This window comes from Gigantopelta aegis, chromosome 11 (assembly GCF_016097555.1).
Source record: "Gigantopelta aegis isolate Gae_Host chromosome 11, Gae_host_genome, whole genome shotgun sequence".
NCBI lineage: Eukaryota > Metazoa > Mollusca > Gastropoda > Neomphalida > Peltospiridae > Gigantopelta > Gigantopelta aegis.
The window spans coordinates 34,529,930-34,548,614 of NC_054709.1; the positions used below are offsets into that span (position 1 = coordinate 34,529,930).

The window sequence follows — 18,685 nt, forward strand, 5'->3', positions numbered from 1 at the left end:
ATTGTGGAAGTTTGGTGGACATTGCGTTTGCTAGCTGTAAATAGGGTCTCCACGAGTATTCAGGCATAGGCCTAGTCTAGCAAGACTCGAGTGTCATATGCTTGCAGCCGGTTAGCTGTAAATAGGGTCTCCACGAGTATTCAGGTATAGGCCGCGTCTAGCAAGACTCGAGTGTCATATGCTTGCAGCCGGTTAGCTGTAAATAGTGTCTCCACGAGTATTCAGGCATAGGCCTAGTCTAGCAAGACTCGAGTGTCATATGCTTGCAGCCGGTTAGCTGTAAATAGGGTCTCCACGAGTATTCAGGCATGGGCCTAGTCTAGCAAGACTCGAGTGTCATATGCTTGCAGCCGGTTAGCTGTAAATAGGGTCTCCACGAGTATTCAGGCATAGGCCTAGTCTAGCAAGACTCGAGTGTCATATACTTGCAGCCGGTTAGCTGTAAATAGTGTCTCCACGAGTATTCAGGCATAGGCCTAGTCTAGCAAGACTCGAGTGTCATATACTTGCAGCCGGTTAGCTGTAAATAGGGTCTCCACGAGTATTCAGGCATAGGCCGCGTCTAGCAAGACTCGAGTGTCATATGCTTGCAGCCGGTTAGCTGTAAATAGGGTCTCCACGAGTATTCAGGCATAGGCCTAGTCTAGCAAGACTCGAGTGTCATATGCTTGCAGCCGGTTAGCTGTAAATAGGGTCTCCACGAGTATTCAGGCATAGGCCTAGTCTAGCAAGACTCGAGTGTCATATGCTTGCAGCCGGTTAGCTGTAAATAGGGTCTCCACGAGTATTCAGGCATAGGCCGCGTCTTGCAAGACTCGAGTGTCATATGCTTGCAGCCGGTTAGCTGTAAATAGGGTCTCCACGAGTATTCGGCCCATACTCGAGTGTCATATGCTTGCAGCGGGTTACAATCCGGGGCCCCGTTCCACAAAAAGATCTTAGCCCCAAGATTACCGTAGGCGCATAGTTACCCTATGCACTAAAGTTGATTTTAGGGTTAAGATCGCTTCGTGGAACGGGACCCTGAGCTATGAGAATGTGAGGAATGCAATACAATGGCATGATTTGGCATCCATGTTCAGCGCTGGAATTAATATGCATAATGTTATTTTACTTTATTCCTTAGTCTCATTATCATCTAGTGTAACTGTGTGTAGTAGTGTTGGTATAAAGTGCTCCTACTGTCAGTAGCTAGTGGGAATTTCCCTATTAGCTCAGTTGGTAGAGCACTGGACTCTCACACTGAGAGTCTGTGGTTCGAATCCCCTCAGTGGAGGTTGATTTTTATCTGTTACATTTGGGAGGTTGATTTTTATCTGTTACATGTGTAAGTGTTGGGCTCTCGTGTAAACGGGACTTACGTATACAGTGGCAAGATATAATGACTCAATAATGTTTTTAAATGTCGGTCACCGACCAAAGATATAGGTTTTTGGGACGTAACTACTTTTACATTAGTTACGATCAGAAAAGGAATGGTGTATTGTTAAATGTTGCTTATTATTTTAGGCTATTGGATGTGAAATATTTGGTCATTCTGACACGTAGTCATCAGAGGAAACCGGCTACATTGTTTCCATTAGCAACAAGGTATCTTTTGTAGGTCTTCCCACAGACATGAAAACACATACCACGGTCTTTGACCAGTTGTGGTGCACTGCATGGAACGAAAAAACACATACCACGGTCTTTGACCAGTTGTGGTGCACTGCATGGAACGGAAAAACACATACCACGGTCTTTGACCAGTTGTGGTGCACTGCATGGAACGGAAAAAAAAAAAAAAAAAAAAAAAAAATCAGTTGAATGGACCCACCACAAGTTGATACATGTGTTCCCTCAAATTCCATGTACTAAATGTACTTGTAATTAACAGTGAAGCAATGTGTTAAACCAAGAATTAATTTAGTTCTTCACAGACTAAGTTTTACCGAAAAATTTAATGTACCAGAAATTTCAACATTTTATCAAATAAACATCAAATTCCCTGGTATTTATGCAGGATAGGGTTTTTTCCATACCTCTACCAGAAAATGTTATCAAATGAACATCATGTATCCTGATATTTATGCAGGATAGTTTCTTTGAAAATCTCTCCCAGATCATTTTATCAAATAAAAATCATATATCTTGATATTTATGTCAGACAGTTTTCTTTTAAAACCTCTGCCAAAACATTTATCACCCGTGGATCTAACACGGATTTCATAATGAGGTTTCGAAATTTGCTTATATCGTCAGAGATCACAGTTTCACCATCCACTGTTTCTTCGACAGAGTCAACAGACTGTCGAACATCCCTGTCATTCATCCTCCCCAAAGATGCTTCATTTTTATCCAGTGTGGACGTACTGTCTGTGTTTCTATCTGCAGGTACGGAGGGTCTTTGAGCAGTAGAAGAAAAGATGTTGAAGAGAGGTTTTTGATCTCCGTCAATCCTAGAAACAACTTCTGCTGATGTTGTGGGACAAATACTTGTACTGGACTGAAGATCACTGGACGATTCCGTCTCTTTTTTACAACTCTCACTATCTGAATCCTTATCACCCGATCTGTGAACATCCTTTGTTTTGTGTACATATCCGGCATGCTCCCCATCACCCATATGTTTGTTTCCTACGGCTAATTCACCATCAGCTTTCTTTCCATCTGAATCAGATTTATTGTGATACTTATCTACCGAAGTATAACCACAAGGGTATAAAGCAAATACTTCAATGCCTGGTACCTGTGAAAACTTGCTTTCCGTGGGAATCATGGTACCCTCATTTTCTACAAAATAATTTTTAAAATATTGGTTTTTAGTGTGACCAAAGTGTTCAGAATCACCGTTATTCTGTTTGTCTGTCTGTAGAGGAATATCCTGCAAAGCACAGTCTTCCATAACCAAGTTTACAGAATAACTAATATTGTCTTTGTCCATGTGTAAATACCGATCACGTGGACCAGTCTTTTCCAAACATTCATCATCCATAATATTCTTTATGTCCTTATGTAAAGGATGACTTTGTGGTCCCCACTCTAACTTTACCAAATGTTCATCCTTACTAACATTCTCATTGTCCGTATGTAAAGCATGTTCTTGTGGTTCGATACTTTCCTCGATCATATGGTCATCATTACAATCATTCTCTTTGTCTGTATGAAACAACTGATTCTGTGCACCAAACTCTTCTCTGACCAAATGATCATCATTATTAACATTCTCTGTGTCTCTATGTAAAGGATCTTCCTGTTGTCCCTTCTTTTCCATTACCAAATATTCATCATTACTAACATTCTTTTTGTCCACCTGTAAATTCCAATCCTGTGGTCGTCCCCTCTCTTCCTTTACCAAACGTTCATCTTCACGACTCGTTTTGTCTGTATGTGTGGGATGAGTCTGTGCACCATACTTTCCCTTCACCAAATGTTCATCATCACGACTCGTTTTGTCCGTAAGTGAGGGATGAGTCTGTGCACCATACTTTCCCTTCACCAAATGTTCATCATCACGACTCGTTTTGTCCGTAAGTGAGGGATGAGTCTGTGCACCACACTTTCCCTTCACCAAATGTTCATCATCACGACTCGTTTTGTCCGTAAGTGAGGGATGAGTCTGTGCACCACACTTTCCCTTCACCAAATGTTCATCATCACGACTCGTTTTGTCCGTAAGTGAGGGATGAGTCTGTGCACCACACTTTCCCTTCACCAAATGTTCATCATCACGACTCGTTTTGTCCGTAAGTGAGGGATGAGTCTGTGCACCACACTTTCCCTTCACCAAATGTTCATCATCACGACTCGTTTTGTCCGTAAGTGAGGGATGAGTCTGTGCACCATACTTTCCCTTCACCAAATGTTCATCATCACGACTCGTTTTGTCTGTATGTGTGGGATGAGTCTGTGCACCATACTTTCCCTTCACCAAATGTTCATCATCACGACTCGTTTTGTCCGTAAGTGAGGGATGAGTCTGTGCACCACACTTTCCCTTCACCAAATGTTCATCATGACGACTCGTTTTGTCCGTAAGTGAGGGATGAGTCTGTGCACCATACTTTCCCTTCACCAAATGTTCATCATCACGACTCGTTTTGTCCGTAAGTGAGGGATGAGTCTGTGCACCATACTTTCCCTTCACCAAATGTTCATCATCACGACTCGTTTTGTCCGTAAGTGAGGGATGAGTCTGTGCACCACACTTTCCCTTCACCAAATGTTCATCATCACGACTCGTTTTGTCCGTAAGTGAGGGATGAGTCTGTGCACCATACTTTCCCTTCACCAAATGTTCATCATCACGACTCGTTTTGTCCGTAAGTGAGGGATGAGTCTGTGCACCATACTTTCCCTTCACCAAATGTTCATCTTCACGACTCGTTTTGTCCGTAAGTGAGGGATGAGTCTGTGCACCACACTTTCCCTTCACCAAATGTTCATCATCACGACTCGTTTTGTCCGTAAGTGAGGGATGAGTCTGTGCACCATACTTTCCCTTCACCAAATGTTCATCATCACGACTCGTTTTGTCCGTAAGTGAGGGATGAGTCTGTGCACCATACTTTCCCTTCACCAAATGTTCATCTTCACGACTCGTTTTGTCCGTAAGTGAGGGATGAGTCTGTGCACCATACTTTCCCTTCACCAAATGTTCATCATCACGACTCGTTTTGTCCGTAAGTGAGGGATGAGTCTGTGCACCATACTTTCCCTTCACCAAATGTTCATCATCACGACTCGTTTTGTCCGTAAGTGAGGGATGAGTCTGTGCACCATACTTTCCCTTCACCAAATGTTCATCATCACGACTCGTTTTGTCCGTAAGTGAGGGATGAGTCTGTGCACCATACTTTCCCTTCACCAAATGTTCATCATCACGACTCGTTTTGTCCGTAAGTGATGGATGAGTCTGTGCACCATACTTTCCCTTCACCAAATGTTCATCATCACGACTCGTTTTGTCCGTAAGTGAGGGATGAGTCTGTGCACCATACTTTCCCTTCACCAAATGTTCATCATCACGACTCGTTTTGTCTGTATGTGTGGGATGAGTCTGTGCACCATACTTTCCCTTCACCAAATGTTCATCTTCACGACTCGTTTTGTCCGTAAGTGAGGGATGAGTCTGTGCACCATACTTTCCCTTCACCAAATGTTCAGAGTTAACAACATTAGTTATATCCGTCTGGACAGGCAAATCTAGTGGACATATCTCTTCATTGACTAAAGGGTCAGCTTCACGAATCCTTCTCTTACAACCAACACTAGGCATCAGTCTATTGCTTTCATAGTCGTCCCTGCTGGTACTGGCATCATCATGTTGAGTATGTGTACAGGAGAAAAACGTACTGTCTCTAGTATCTGAACTAGAAATAAGATTGTCATCGTTCAGTCTTCTCCTCTTTACACATGTGTCTGTCTGTATCTTCCTTTGTCTTGGACATGCACTCAAAGAATCTTCAACCAAGTTCTTCTTGTCACAGAACGTCTGATCCATGGATCGTCTCCCATCTGCTCTTGATAAGAACCGACTGCTGACAGAATTGCTTCTGTCTGAGGTGGGATGGTCATAGGAGCAGTAACAACTGCATTCCGTTCGTACCAACTTCACAGAATGGTCTTTGAATGTGGAAGCCAGTTTGTACAGACTGTTGCCATGGGAACTGCCCTCGTATGATGGATTACTGGCCCGAGAACCACGCGGGATGTTTTGCAGAGACATCTCCACATAGGACAAGTTCACATCCATTGGCAGAATTTCCTAGAACAAAACAATTCTAAAATTATTACATGAGAAAGAAAGAAATGTTTTATTTAACGACGCATTCAGCACATTTTATTTACGGTCAGACATATGGTTAAGAACCACACATATAATGAGACAGGAAACCTGCTGTCGCCACTTCATGGGCTACTCTTTTCGATTAGCAGCAAGGGATCTTTTATATGCATCATCCCACAAACAGGGTAGTACATACCACGGTATTTGATATACCAGTCGTGGTGCATTGGCTGGATGAGAAATAGCCCAATGGTCCACTGATGGGGATCGATCCCAAACCAACTGCACATCGAGCATGAGAAGCAGGACATTGTTAGCAACATGTCTCAAATTGGGGTTTTGATGATCAATAATATTAGAATAATTGAAAATTGATTAGTTGTGTTCCAGTGTCACTATGATCAATCCAGTGTCAGTGGGTTCAACTGTTAGATACTAAATATGTTATCTAGTGAAAATTACTCTGATTATGTCATTAGTTTCTTTGTTTTGTAGAACGACACCACTAAATCACATTGATTAATTAATCATTGGCGGTTGGATGTAAAACATTTGGCAATTTTGACGTGTAGTTTTAGAGAGGAAACTTGCTATATTTTTCCATTAGTAGCACGGGATACACCAGACAGGACAGCACATACCACAGCCTTTGATATACCAGTCGTGGTGTACTGGCTTTTACTAGATCAAAGATGTCACTTAGTGAAAACAACGGATACTATTGTTACTAGATGTCACAAAGTGAAAACAACTGATACTATTGTTACTAGATGTCACCTAGTGAAAACGACTGATTCTATTTTACTAGATGTCACAAAGTGAAAACGACTGATTCTATTTTACTAGATCAAAGATGTCACTTAGTGAAAATGACTGATTCTATTGTTATGAGATGTCACCAAATGAAAAACGACCGATATTATTTTACAAGATGTCACCAAGTGAAAACGACTTATTCTGTTTTATAAGATATTACCTCTGTGGGGTTGAGCCAGTCTTCCCAACGACCACCAGCACCGACAGTGGACGCAAGACCAGAAAACAACATCCTTGTGAGGGCCTCATGGTATCTGGACTCATCGTCTTCAGGCTGTAAGAAAAACAACATCCTTGTGAGGGCCTTTTGGTATCTAGACTCATCGTCTTCAGGCTATAAGAAAAACAACATCCTTGTGAGGGCCTCATAGTATCGGGAATCATTGTCTTCAGGCTGTAAGAAAAACAACATCCTTGTGAAGGTCTCCTGGTATCTGGACTCATCGTCTTCAGGCTGTAAGAAAAACAACATCCTTGTGAGGACCTCATGGTATCGGGACTCATTGTCTTCAGGCTGTAAGAAAAACAACATCCTTGTGAGGACCTCGTGGTATCGGGACTCGTCTTCTTCAGGCTGTAAGAAAAACAACATCCTTGTGAGGGCCTCATGGTATCCGGACTCATCGTCTTCAGGCTGTAAAAAGAACGAATGAATATATACATGAATATATAACTGTGTGAAAAAGTAAATGATTGAAAGTTAATGTTTATTTTGTTTAACGATACAACTAGAGCAAACTGATTTATTAATCATCGACTATTGGATGTCAAACAAGAGATTTTTTATATGCACCAAACCACAGACATAATAGCACATACCACGGCCTTTGATATACCAGTCTTGGTGCACTGGCTATAATGAGAAATAGCCCAAACCATGATCTATTTACCATTTCTACCCAACAAACCATACTCTACTTAGCATTTCTACTGACTAAACCATGCTCTACTTAGCATTTCTACTCACTAAACCATGCTCTACTTAGCATTTCTACTCACTAAACCATGCTCTACTTAGCATTGCTACTCACTAAACCATGCTCTACTTAGCATTGCTACTCACTAAACCATGCTCTACTTACTAATTGGGGGCTGGACGTAGCCCAGTGGTAAAGCGCTCGCTTGATGCGCGGTCGGTTTGGGGTCGATGTGCTATCTTGTCTGTAGGATGGTGCATATAAAAGTTCCGTTGCTACTAATGGAAAAATATAGCGGGTTTCCTCTCTAAGAGTATATGTCACAATTAACGAATGTTTGACATCCAATAGCTGATGATTAATAAATCAATGTGCTCTAGTGGTGTCATTAAACAAAATCTTCTTCTATTTATCTACCCACCCAACCATGATCTACTTACGATTTCTACCCACCAAACCACGCCCTACCCACCAAACCATGCTCTACCCACCAAACCAAGCTCTATCCACCAAACCATGCTCTACTTACCATTTCTACCCACCAAACCAAGCTCTACTTACCATTTCTACCCATTAAACCAGGCCTTTCCCCAGGATTTTTTTAAGGTGCTTACATTTTTAGCATCAGTATAACACAAAAACAGTTAAGTGTTTGCCTTCAATCCAGCTAATCATGCTCCTTTTTAAAAACTATTTTTTAAAGTAACCCATCAATTCCCCACCCCAACAATTTCATAATTTGTGCCATGTTGTTGCTGTTGATTTCAGTGTCGAGTTAAATGCTTGTTGTGATTTCTGCTTGTAAAATACCTAGGCTAAGAATGCCGACTTCACATTATATTCCATTTATATAAAAAAAACAAATAAAAATAAAAAACGTTAATAAAATAAAAATGTACGGTCTTTTTAAAATCCAGCTAACTTATTAAATGTCACCTCACAGTCTAATAATATCTAACAAATATGATTATTGTAAACTAATTCAGTGTACGTTTAACTGCAATTTGTATAAATACTGCATATTCATTTCCCACGATCGCTCGACCATAGGTACAAAATTAACAAAGACAAAGGAAATAAATGAAACTGCTGTTAGGTATTCATTGATGCAAACAACTATTGTTTTTCTACAAATTTACATCACGATTTACTTCTGTGTAATCGTAGTGTTCAATGTCCGCAACGAAGCCTCTTGACACGTGGGTGTCAGCTGACTCTGAAGCATGACGTATATTCACGTCGAGAGCTTTCCTCTGTTCAGCCAACGAACGTTCTTCCTAACGTTCACGAACTATTTGATTGGTGTCCGTCATGTCCATTTGGTTTAACGTGAAGCGCACAAACCAGTGTAGCGAACGTTTTGTTTTCGCTCAATCTGGCTGAACACGTCTTGGGATAGCCTATATGTCTTTCGGCCCTGAACTGGCATGTTTATTCAAATTGACACGCATTGTTGGTTTGTTTTTATTACCTTGGTTCAAAGACTTTACAAGTTACAGATCTTCCAGACACTAAATTACTGTCACATTGCTGTCATACATGTCGCATGCATGCCGTTAAAATTAATAATAATCAACATCATAACGCCTACGCTGTAATCTGGATTTTCTCGTTACCGGTCGCGAGATCGCTATTACGCTAACTGAATATTTGGTATTATTATTATGTTGAGCTGTCGGATAGATTATGTAATCGTTTGTTCACATCAGAAGATAGAAAATGGTTTAGCCATGCAAATTTTATTAGCCATTTCTTTTTACAAATAATTTTTAATTAGCCAATGGCTAATTTGGTTACCGACAGCGCGAGCCTTGGATGTTTTCAGTGTGTGGGAGTTTTGGGAAGGGGGTGTTAGGATAGAAATGATTGATTGCCAACTTAACTGTACTTTTAAAAAGTGCTTCACCTATCCTTTATTCAGTTAAATGGTACAGTTGATTCTGTCAATGGGCATCTTCTTTGATCGGCCTTGAAGCTTGATTGCTTGGCACGGGAATCCCGTTACACGTAAGCGCCTTCCTGACGGATTAGCGGTCCCAGTAGATGTGGTAAAATTACTAAACACCAGTTGTGAGCAGACGACTGGTCCATTGTTAGATATTTAGGAAGTGTTTTACCTGTCATAGTAATTAGGTGTGCTTGATATCTTGGTACACAAGTTGTTTGCAAGAGGTAATCGACTGCCATGCTCGTACTTGTGAAAATAGTTTTTCTAAAGCACTTCAAATCAAGGTGTAGCGGCAATTGATTTAAGGCGTTTCCATGCCGTCAAAGCACTTACTTTACGGACCAAGGCGTGTCGGGCCGCTACGCCTAATGGCCCTGGGGAAACCTCTGATTAAACCATGCTCTACTTAAAACTTCTACCCACCAAACCATGCTCTACTTACCATTTCTACCCATGTATTGATGCTGACTGCTGGCTGTACACACTCGACGTAATGCCACCAGTGTCGCGGCACGAACAGAACCTGACCTGGCTCCAGGGTTACCACTACCGGTGAACAGTTCTACAACAGAGCATCATCGACAGTTGCTTTAAACATGGACTATAAACCAGGCTAGGGATTTTCGAAGCAATCTCAGTGCTAAGAAATCGTAAAAACATCATATACTATGACGTCACTACAGCATACGTCATAGTGACGTCATAGTTTATGATGGTTTTACGATTTCGTAGTGCTAAGACTGCTTCAAAAATATGGGCCCAGGACTTGGTACTTGGTCTTAAAGTGACGGACTAGTTTTCAAACACTAAGACTTATTGTTTACTATTAGAGCCCAGAATGACTGCCAATCATTATTAAACTGTAGGCAACACTTGCTGTGTACCACCCCACCCCACCCCCACTTGCAATTTGGCCTCTGTAAATGTGAAGTACAATGACCTTAACTTTGATAGAATGAAAGTTGCCTTTGTGCCCCTCTTTTCAAGGAAAGGTTTGCCTTGGTGGCTTTCCTCTTGCTTTGGTGCCCGTAATTCGCTTATTAAACTGAACGCAACACTTGCCGTGTCCCCCCCTCCCCCCAAAAAAATTAATTTAAAAAAATGTGACCCCTGTATATGTACAACAAAACAACTTGAACTTTCAATTAGCAGCAAGGGATCTTTTATGCCACAGACAGGACAGTACATACCATGGCCCTTGTTATACCAGTTGTGGAGCACTGGCTGGAACGAGAAACAGCCCAATGGGTCCATTGACGGAGATTGATCCTAGACCGACTGCACATCAAGCTTTATCACTGGGCTACTGCCCCCCCCCCCCCCCCCGTTTATGTTGGTGCCCCTCCCACTTGCCTTGCTGCCCTTATATCTTTTATTAAATTAAGGCAACACTTGCTGTACAGACCCCCAAAGATTTTTTTTTTTAAATTTAAATTAAAATTTGATCCATGTAGATATAAAATAGGACAACCGTAAAGAGTGGATGTCTCTTCAAGTCCGGCCGTCTCATGTTGACCTCACTGAAAACACTCGACTCTTCATACGGTATCCGAGTAGGATACAAGCAGGCAGCGTCAGTCGGAGGAAACAGATACCAACGCTTTCTGAAAACGACAAATATTCTTAGAGGTAGTACTAACCAAATAACATCATGCTGGGTCAAAGTTCAAGAGGTGTGCACCCAACTTTTGATAGAGCAGTTAACACCACAAGTCCTGTCATTGGTGATAAATGTGAGCGTGTTTGTTGCAGGGATGTGAGAGGCTGGAACAAAAAAAGCTTACTCCACCATCAGGATAATACATACCTTTGTTACACCAGTTGTGAAGCACTGACTGGAACGAGAAATGGCCCAATGGGTCCACCGACCGGAATCGATCCTAGACCGACCGTGCATCAAGCGAACACTTTACCACTGGTCCAAAGAGGGACGGAGACGAATCTTGTAGACCCATCTGGTTGGACTGGTAGGGGATTAATAATCATCAATTGTGATTCCATCCCAAAAACTGTCCCAAATGAATACCCAGTCAGGACATAGAATGCTCTTACCAATTAGTAGTAGAGGATGTTTTATATCCAAGACAGCACATACCACAATTGTTTTATAGTCAAGTAACACTGGTGGAATAAAACGAGCTAAATTTAGATTTAGCAGTGCAATCATTTTTTTAACACAAGACAAGTACAAACCTGCCATATATCTGAGTGACCAGATTAAAACTGTACCAACCTGCCATATATCTGAGTGACCAGATTAAAACTGTACATTACAAACCTGCCATATATCTGAGTGACCAGATTAAAACTGTACCAACCTGCCATATATCTGAGTGACCAGATTAAAACTGTACAAGTACAAACCTGCCATATATCTGAGTGACCAGATTAAATCTGTACATTACAAACCTGCCATATATCTGAGTCACCAGATTAAAACTGTACCAACCTGCCATATATCTGAGCGACGAGGTTAAATCCATAAGTGTCGTAGTGACATGGAGTGGACGCCCCCGCACTTCCAATCCATATCGTGCTGTCAGCACCGTCCCTCCCATCCAGGCCAAACGTGTCCCATCTCACAGACTACAAACATGAAACACATGAAAATTAACACATAAATCTTAGAATCTTATTGGTTAATCAGTAGCTAGCTGAACGGTTTTTATGTGGCTACAAGATGAACAGATGGATGGATGGAAGGACGAATGGATGAACAGATGGATGGATGGATGGATGAACAGATGGATGAATGGATGAATGGATGGATGAACAGATGGATGTGTGGATAAACAGGTGACGTGTGCTAGGCAATGTTTCTAGCACAGCTTCCTGGCACCTTTCTACTGGCCGACTCAACTAGAATTAAGGAAACGAGTCTGCATGAGCAGAGATGCCTGAAACAAAAAAGGCAGGAAATGTTTTATTTAATGATGCACTCAACACATTTTATTTACGGTTATATGGCATCAGACGTATGGTTAAGGACCACACAGATATTGAGAGAGAAAACCCGCTGTTGCCACTTCATAGGCTACTCTTTTCGATTAGCAGCAAAGGATCTTTTATATGCACCATCCCACAAACAGGGTAGTACATACCACGACCTTTGATATACCAGTTGTGGTGCACTGGCTGGAATGAGAAATAGCCCAATGGGCCCACTGACAGGGATCGATCCCAGACTGACCGTGCATCGCACGAGCGCTGTACCACTGGGCTACATCCCACTCACACTAACGAATCAGACAAAAAGACAAAAGGACCGAGACGAAACCTATAGACCCCTCCAGTTAGACTCGTTAAGTTTGTGATTGTTTAACGACACCACTAGAGCACATTGATTTATTAATCATTGGCTATTGCATGTCAAACATTTAGTAATTGTGATCAGCAGAAACCCACTACATTTTTCCTATGCAGGGGATCTTTTATATGCACCATCCCACAGACAGGATAGTACATACCATGGCCTTTGCTATACCAGTTGTGGTGCACTGACTGGAATGAGTACTTTTCCAATGGGCCCACCAATGGGGGATCAATCCTAGACTGACCATGCATCATCAGGGACTAACAATACTGATAAATACCTTCAGTTCCGTGACATGGTCTGAAAACATATCTTTCATGTATTTGTAGTCCACATAGCACGAGAAATCAGCTGGAGGGAAACCCTGCAGAGGGTTATCTGCCCCTGCTCTTCCATTCATCCAATCAGCTACTTGAGAAAGTGTGGCCATCATGTGAATAGAGTCTGCTTCCCACAATTGCTCTAGTAAAATAAAACAATAAATCTGTGATTGAAAACAGAACATTGTTAACAATAGAATTATTAGAAAATATGCACCATGTATTTAACAGTTAACATCACATTTAAAGAACATACAAGAGGAATAGGCGATTGCTGAGGAGAAGGAACTGTTTTATTTAACGACGCACTCAACACATTTTATTTACGGTTATATGGCGTTGGACATATGGTTAAGGACCACATAGATATTGAGTGGACTACTTTTTTCAATTAGCAGGAAGGGATCTTTTATAAGCACCATCGCACAAACAGGATAACACATACCATGGCCTTTGTTACACCAGTTGTAGAGCACTGGTTGGAACGAGAAATAGCCCAATGGGCTCACCGACGGGGATCGATCCTAGACCAACCGCGCATCAAGCAAACGCTTTACCACTGGACTATGTCCTGCCCCCATAAGGGGATGGGGTTTGGGCTACGTCTCGCCCCCACAAGGAGATGGAGTTTGGGCTACGTCTCGCCCCCACAAGGGGATGGGGTTTGGGCTACGTCTCGCCCCCATAAGGAGATGGAGTTTGGGCTACGTCTCGCCCCCACAAGGGGATGGAGTTTGGGCTACGCCTCGCCCCCATAAGGAGATGGAGTTTGGGCTACGTCTCGCCCCCACAAGGGGTTGGAGTTTGGGCTACGTCTCGCCCCCACAAGGGGTTGGAGTTTGGGCTACGTCTCGCCCCCACAAGGGGTTGGAGTTTGGGCTACGTCTCGCCCCCACAAGGGGTTGGAGTTTGAGCTACGTCTCGCCCCCATAAGGGGATGGGGTTTGGGCTACGTCTCGCCCCCATAAGGGGTTGGAGTTTGGGCTACGTCTCGCCCCCATAAGGAGATGGAGTTTGGGCTACGTCTCGCCCCCATAAGGGGATGGAGTTTGGGCTACGTCTCGCCCCCACAAGGGGTTGGAGTTTGGGCTACGTATCGCCCCCACAGGAGATGGAGTTTGGGCTACGTCTCGCCCCCATAAGGGGTTGGAGTTTGGGCTACGTCCCGCCCACACAAGGGGATGGAGTTTGGGCTACGTCCCGCCCACACAAGGGGATGGAGTTTGGGCTACGTCCCGCCCCCACAAGGGGATGGAGTTTGGGCTACGTCTCGCCCCCATAAGGAGATGGAGTTTGGGCTACGTCTCGCCCCCATAAGGAGATGGAGTTTGGGCTACGTCCCGCCCCCATAAGGAGATGGAGTTTGGGCTACGTCTCGCACCCATAAGGGGATGGAGTTTGGGCTACGTCTCGCCCCCATAAGGGGATGGAGTTTGGGCTACGTCCCGCCCACATAAGGAGATGGAGTTTGGGCTACGTCCCGCCCACATAAGGAGATGGGGTTTGGGCTACGTCTCGCCTCCATAAGGAGATGGAGTTTGGGCTACGTCTCGCCCCCACAAGGGGATGGAGTTTGGGCTACGTCCCGCCCCCACAAGGGGATGGAGTTTGGGCTACGTCCCGCCCACACAAGGGGATGGAGTTTGGGCTACGTACCACCCCCACAAGGGGATGGAGTTTGGGCTACGTACCGCCCCCACAAGGGGATGGGGTTTGGGCTACGTACCGCCCCCACAAGGGGATGGGGTTTGGGCTACGTACCGCCCCCACAAGGGGATGGGGTTTGGGCTACGTACCGCCCACACAAGGGGATGGAGTGTGGGCTACGTCCCGCCCACACAAGGAGATGGGGTCTGGGCTACGTCCCGCCCACACAAGGAGATGGGGTCTGGGCTACGTCCCGCCCACACAAGGGGATGGGGTCTGGGCTACGTCCCGCCCACACAAGGGGATGGAGTCTGGACTACGTCCCGCCCACACAAGGGGATGGAGTCTGGACTACGTCCCGCCCACACAAGGGGATGGAGTTTGGGCTACGTCCCGCCCACACAAGGGGATGGAGTTTGGGCTACATACCGCCCACACAAGGAGATGGAGTTTGGGCTACGTCCCGCCTACATAAGGGGATGGGGTTATCATAGATTTGTTTTATTGTCAATAGTGTATGGATAGCCCCCCCCCCCCCTTATGACACAACACAATAAAAACAATATAACAATAATTGGTCTAACCTTGAATCATCCTGGGTTCAATCCGGCAGTTAAAGGCTTTTCCACCAAGAAGACAACCTAAACCATCTGGGCTCCATTTCCTTGCAGGCCAGGTGTCAATTGCGTTGTTAAAAACCAAGGGAGGGCACTCCATATCAGACAGCAATGCACCAAACTTGCAGGTCATTTTGCTTCTTTGGTGAAAACTTGTCCAATGTAATTAGTTTTGCTGCCAAGTAAACGTAATTAATATTAATAACAAGTATTCCGTAGACTTAATTGTCTCACTAATCATAAATGTATTTGGTGTCACTGATAGTTGCATCCATAGCATGTTCATTTCAATGCATTTAAAAATATATATATAATTTTATATACTCATGGAAAGATATAAGGGAACACACATTTTTTATATTGACTGGAACCAAAACCCTCATCCACAGTATGAGGAACTTTAACAGTGTTACTGTCAGTCAAGCCCACATTACTTATATTCAATGATACATTACATTTCTCTATATTTTATATAGGCATCACTACTCAAGTACTGAATTAAATTTGGACTCAAATACCACATGTTGTCTCATTTCTTTCCACCAGTATATATAGATTAATTGAAGTTAAAACGATTAACTTAAACATTTTAGTTTGATTATTTTAAAACAACTGTCATATATACTGTGATGAACATCCACAGCTGCAACTATAAACCAAGTTTCACTGATCTAGAACTTATAGTTTGTGAGAAATTGATCTAAAAGCGAAACGTATAAAGTTAAAGATTAAATTTACTAATTAATACATTTTGTGGTTCAACTTAAATACAAGCGAACATCTGAACAATTTTGAAATGGTCCAACTAACCAGATGACTTTACTGTTGATTTAGGCAGGTAACAACAGAATAAGTAATTTTCACTAGGTGACATCTAGTAACAATAGAATACACTGATACTACCAGTCATTTCTACTCCGATATATCATCTAGTAACAATAGAATACACCGATACTACCAGTCATTTCTACTCCGATATATCATCTAGTAACAATAGAATACACCGATACTACCAGTCATTTCTACTCCGATATATCATCTAATAACACAATCGGGGCGGGATATAGCACAGTGGTAAAACACTCCCTTGATGCGCTGTCAGTCTGGGTTCAATCCCCGTCAGTGGACCCATTGGGCTATTTCTTGTTTTAGCCAGTGCACCAAGACTGGTATATCAAAGGCTGTGGTATGTGCTATCCTGTCTGTGGGATGGTGCATATAAAAGATCCCTTGCTAGTAATTAACAAAAGACTTTTATTTCAAAATTGCCAAATGTCTGACATCCAATAGCTGATAATTAATAAATCAGTGTGCTCTAGTGGTGTCGTAAACAAAACAAATTAACTTTTACTGTTGGTTTGAACAATGTATTATTTATGTTACCTCAATCATCAATCTTCTCCTCTTTGATGCATACTTCCTGAATGGCGTCTGGGATGTCCGTGACCCCAGCTTCGTGAATAATCTCGTCTCTGTTCACTAAAACCGTACTGGGTGTCACCCAAGCCATGTCTGACAGGTCTTTTTCTATTTCATCGTGACAGCTTTCGTTGGAATCTACAACACAACATTAACATTCAACTTCTGCTGTAACTTCTTTTCATGCTTATATCCAATTAAGGTTCAATCACACTGTCCTGGGCACACATCTCATCTATCTGGGCTGACTGTCCAGGACAGTGGGTTAGTTGTTAGTGGTTAGTGAGAGAGAAGAGGGTGTAGTGGCCTTACCCATGGAGTTGTTTAAAATCGCTCTGGGTGGGAGCTGGTACCGGGCTGCGAACCCTGTACCTACCAGCTGCATGTCCAGTGGCTTAACCACGACACCACCCAGGCCGGTAAAAAAATTTCAACTAATCAGTACAGAAGGCTAAATTCTTAAGGGGAGATAACTATGGGATAAAAAAAACTAATCAATTTATCTGTGCATTAAAGGGACATTATTATGAGTGAAACAAAACTTTAAATAAAAATGTATTGAAATATTAGTGTTCAACAATTATGAATTTAAAAATATGTCAAAACCACAAGACATGAAATTGTATTAGTATATTTTGACATATGTTCTTTCTAAACGTCCATCTGGAGTGTAAATCTCCAAGAAGCTCAAACCCAACCACTCAGCACATGCCAAGTAAGTAAAGATAATTAAATGGAATTTAAACAGTAAAATCCACGATTCTATCATCTATGTTTCTAGATTTCGATAATCAGCATCACTCCCCACCATTCCTCGATAGCTGTGTTGTTTTTTATTCCCAATATATTGGAGTAAAAAATTCCCAATCAATGTAAATAATTCTCATTTTTTATTATATAAAGGCATATTTTGAAAACAATACATAAGACTAGATATTAATTTGAATAAATACAAGTATATGTATAGTAATGGTCTTTTCAATTCTAACTAGGCTTACTAAGATGTTTTTTAAATGAAACTGAAAATTTCCAATTTTTTTTAAAACAACACTAAAATTCCCATATTCAAAGCCATGGGTGTCAAGTCAAATTTTAAAAATAAAACCATGAATAACAAAATCTTAATCAACTGCACAACAGTTACTAAAGGGAGACAACTCTGTATGGCTTAGGAAGGAATCCATCAAGCTTATAAATACATGATTAAGAGTTTGATGCAGGACTCGAAACGGCCTGTTGCCAGGTCACCAATAGCGACCAATGTCCCGCTTGGGCGACTCAAATATTAAATGGCATTAGTCGCCCAAATAATATTATTTGGGCAATCTTCTTTAAAGCTATAAAATATGAGCCACTGTTAACATTTGTATTGCATATATTTATTCCACATTAAAATCTTGCTCGTGGTTCATGGTTCACTTACCTTAATTTGCCAACATCCATTGTTAGCTCTGGGTGAATAGTTTTTTTTAATTTTGCCAGATTACCTATTAAATTTCCAAGCTTGTAAAAATTCACTGTTATTTTTCAACAAAATATCAATGATTTTTTCAACTGTACTCAGGGCTTCTAGATTATGGAAGCCCCACTTCCATGGCTAGTGATATTCAATGTTGGGCTAGTAAATTACTAATGCCATGCCCGACGGCTAGTGGAAAAAAAAGTTGCAGTTGTTTAAATATGAATATGCTGCCCCCACCCCAACCCCCCCCAAGTGTTAATGTTTTTAAGCTCTATCTTCCCCTTTAGGTGACATATCTGATTATTACTATTATTTAGTGAAATTGTATTAACTTAAAGTAAAGTAGGGCTAGTGAATTTTTAATTGTGGCTAGCAATTGTTTTTTTAAATCTCTGCTCCCATGGCTAGTGGATTTTATAAAAATTCTAAAACATTCCTTCCATCAGGACTTGAAAGTAC

The 18,685-nt window shown here is 42.1% G+C and overlaps 1 protein-coding gene across 1 annotated transcript; it reads right to left on the minus strand.

Annotated features, from left to right (window-relative positions):
- Positions 1-1,921: 1,921 nt before the first annotated feature.
- LOC121384984 lies at positions 1,922-16,860 on the minus strand. Its single transcript, XM_041515494.1, has 8 exons — positions 16,729-16,860; positions 15,313-15,520; positions 13,042-13,223; positions 11,898-12,034; positions 10,920-11,052; positions 9,891-10,010; positions 6,744-6,857; positions 1,922-5,746 (listed from the first exon to the last, which is right to left on the minus strand). Exons 2-8 carry the CDS (start codon positions 15,476-15,478, stop codon positions 2,138-2,140), a joined length of 4,461 nt encoding a protein of 1,486 aa, XP_041371428.1. The 5' UTR covers positions 15,479-15,520; positions 16,729-16,860; the 3' UTR covers positions 1,922-2,137.
- Positions 16,861-18,685: the final 1,825 nt, after the last annotated feature.

Bases quoted from the DNA above. Each gene is read 5' to 3' on its own strand.
- LOC121384984 (XM_041515494.1), bottom strand. From the start codon at position 15,478: ATGACCTGCAAGTTTGGTGCATTGCTGTCTGATATGGAGTGCCCTCCC. The intron at 10,011-10,919 runs GTTGTCCTATTT...GCTCTGTTGTAG, and splicing joins AGAGACATCCACTCTTTACG to AACTGTTCACCGGTAGTGGT. The intron at 6,858-9,890 runs GTAAGTAGAGCA...TTTTTCTTACAG, and splicing joins TCAATACATGGGTAGAAATG to CCTGAAGACGATGAGTCCAG.